The sequence below is a fragment of the Pterocles gutturalis genome, unplaced genomic scaffold (genome assembly GCF_000699245.1).
Source record: "Pterocles gutturalis isolate BGI_N339 unplaced genomic scaffold, ASM69924v1 scaffold3472, whole genome shotgun sequence".
NCBI classification, from domain to species: Eukaryota; Metazoa; Chordata; class Aves; order Pterocliformes; family Pteroclidae; genus Pterocles; species Pterocles gutturalis.
Genome location: NW_010109980.1, coordinates 4,782 through 7,078, shown reverse-complemented (window position 1 = coordinate 7,078; position 2,297 = coordinate 4,782). Strand labels below are relative to the sequence as shown.

The 2,297-nt window shown below is 41.6% G+C and overlaps 1 protein-coding gene across 1 annotated transcript in view; it reads left to right on the top strand.

The window, feature by feature from the left end:
* KMT2E (lysine (K)-specific methyltransferase 2E) overlaps positions 1-2,027 on the top strand; it is a gene marked incomplete at its 5' end in the record, with an annotated part of 37,198 nt that extends 35,171 nt beyond the window's left edge. The window contains one exon of the mRNA XM_010073143.1: positions 1,923-2,027. Coding sequence (XP_010071445.1) covers positions 1,923-2,027 — 105 coding nt within the window. The remainder of the gene's footprint in view (positions 1-1,922) is intronic.
* Between the last annotated feature and the right edge of the window lie 270 nt (positions 2,028-2,297).

Genomic DNA, 2,297 nt, shown 5'->3' with positions numbered 1-2,297 from the left:
CTCCCCAGTCGTGCCCTTCCAGCCATTAAAGCGGTTCCCATGGGGAGTGGGGGTGCAGGCACACGGTCCTGAAACCCAGCTGCTGGCAGGGCCTCAGCACCCGGACAGGGTTCTGACTGGTGTGTCTGTGTCACTAGGGGGGGGGGGGCTCTGCAGTTTTTGGAGAAGTTTTTGCCTATTGGGGATGGGACAATCCCTTGTTTAACTATCAACACCTCATTGGAAAGATTCTTTTTTGGTTTTATCATGTTTCCCCTAGCAACCGTTCACACACTGTCCCTCCTGCCACCTTACCCTTCAGGATGCTCCAGTTTACACCAGGTGACATATTTTATAAATGAACACAGAAACCTGCTTTTCCTTGTGGCCAGGTCAAACACCCCACTGCCGCCACCGCCACCACCCTGACACAGACCTCTAGCAAACAAACACTTGGAGTCAGGGCTAGGAAAGATTCCAATGACCAGCACACTGTCTGAAAAACCAAAACACTTTAATTAGACAACTGCAAGCACCTCAAACAACTGGTTATTGTTACAGCATGGGGCTATCTTCTCACACTCTAGTTATTGCAAAGGCATGTGAATAAATTCCATATGGACAAAGTCAAGAAAAAGTGGCACCGTAGTTACATGAAGATCAGAAGTAAGCTTACATTCATCCCACTGACTTCTAAAAGAGGCCAAAACACACCTCCGTACTGTACATTCTAAAATCTGTATTGCCTATAAGCTTCAGCCTATGCAGCTTTTTTTTTTTTTTTCCTAGGAAACACGTAATTGTTGCGTGCAACTTACAAGTCATCCTATGTCTAGTCATGGGAAAAATAAAGCTAGTGCAATTTGTTTTAGAAACATGTAAAGCTATGAATGGAATGAGCATCATCTCGCTTCTTGGATTATTTTATCCACTGCACTGTAAATACCTGCAGCTACAGCCTTCCTCAACTGATTCCGAGCACACACCTTTAGTATAAAAGATCAGTAATTCTACACAGAGAGTGGTTCTCATGCTCGACTTTTAATTTTTCTTCTTAAGGTATAGTACAACTTACAGTGCTTATAAAAAGGCAACACCATATGGTACCATGTCTTCACTATCACATTGTAAGGGAAACTGCTATTTTTCTTTTCTTAAAAGCACTTAAAATAGGCAAAAGTTCTAAAAGGGAGTGCTAAATGAGAATGCATACTTTATTAGAAAGAAGTCTAGCCTTCCTTTAAAGTGCCGTTTGGGGAATGAAATCCTGTAAACCAGAGCCACTTTGTTTAAAATCCAATGAACGGGAACTGCTACCGAATAGAAATTTTACACATTTCCTTAAAGCAGTTTGAAGTCCACTACATGCAATTGGTTTGCTATAAAGCTCTCTAAAACTTATCGCTTTACTCTGAAATTGAGTCCCCAGTCCCATATTTAAATGGAAATAAACATTTACAGGTGCATTTACATACACTATAATACAAGAATGACGTCCCTTTGCCAGAAGATAAAATTGTACAATTCCTCGCCGTAACTCAGTTCTGACTTGATAAATTTCTTATGCTCGTAAATTATATAATATGCATCAGCTAAAATATTTTTTTCATAAATAGTTACAAAACTTGCCAAAACACATGGGGGGAAGTTTCCTTTGTTCAAAAATCTGACATCTGAATGCCACACAACACAAGAAACAATGCTTAAAGACATGTTAAGTGTTTTCTGAAGAAAGTGGGTGAGTAAACTACTAGCTGAAGACAAAAAGACTACCCTTCCCCAAGAACACAGTGCACAAAAAGCAAAATGTCAAACAGTACCTCAAGCAAAACAAAGGTCTGAGGATTGAAGCCAGCTCACGTGTGATCCTGCTAAAGAATTTGTGACAGTCACCATTTAGGTCCGATGCACTGGAAAGTGGGTGCTGGCTTTTTTTTTTACAGCTAGGAGATTCTGCTAAGAATTCAGCCACGGATGCCGAAGGCATTCTCCAGCTGAAGCACGTTTTTCTGGGACCATTTCTAGCATGGGGATCAGGAAATCTGTAAACTGTGCAGCATCTTCATGAGGCCAACCATACTTCTCCACAAGCACATCAAAAAGACTCCAAGGTTTCAGCTTGGTAATGTGTCGGAGTTCTCCTGCAAACAAAAATATCACTGGCATTAGAAAAGTACCTTCATTACCCCTGTAGCGACTAATCCCTGTTTCGTTTTTCTCCCACTTTGCATTCACAGCACCTTGACCAGGCTGAGGATCATTATTTAGGAAGGGCGGCACATTCAAGCTTGCTTGAGGTCCTCCAATGAGACGAGCAT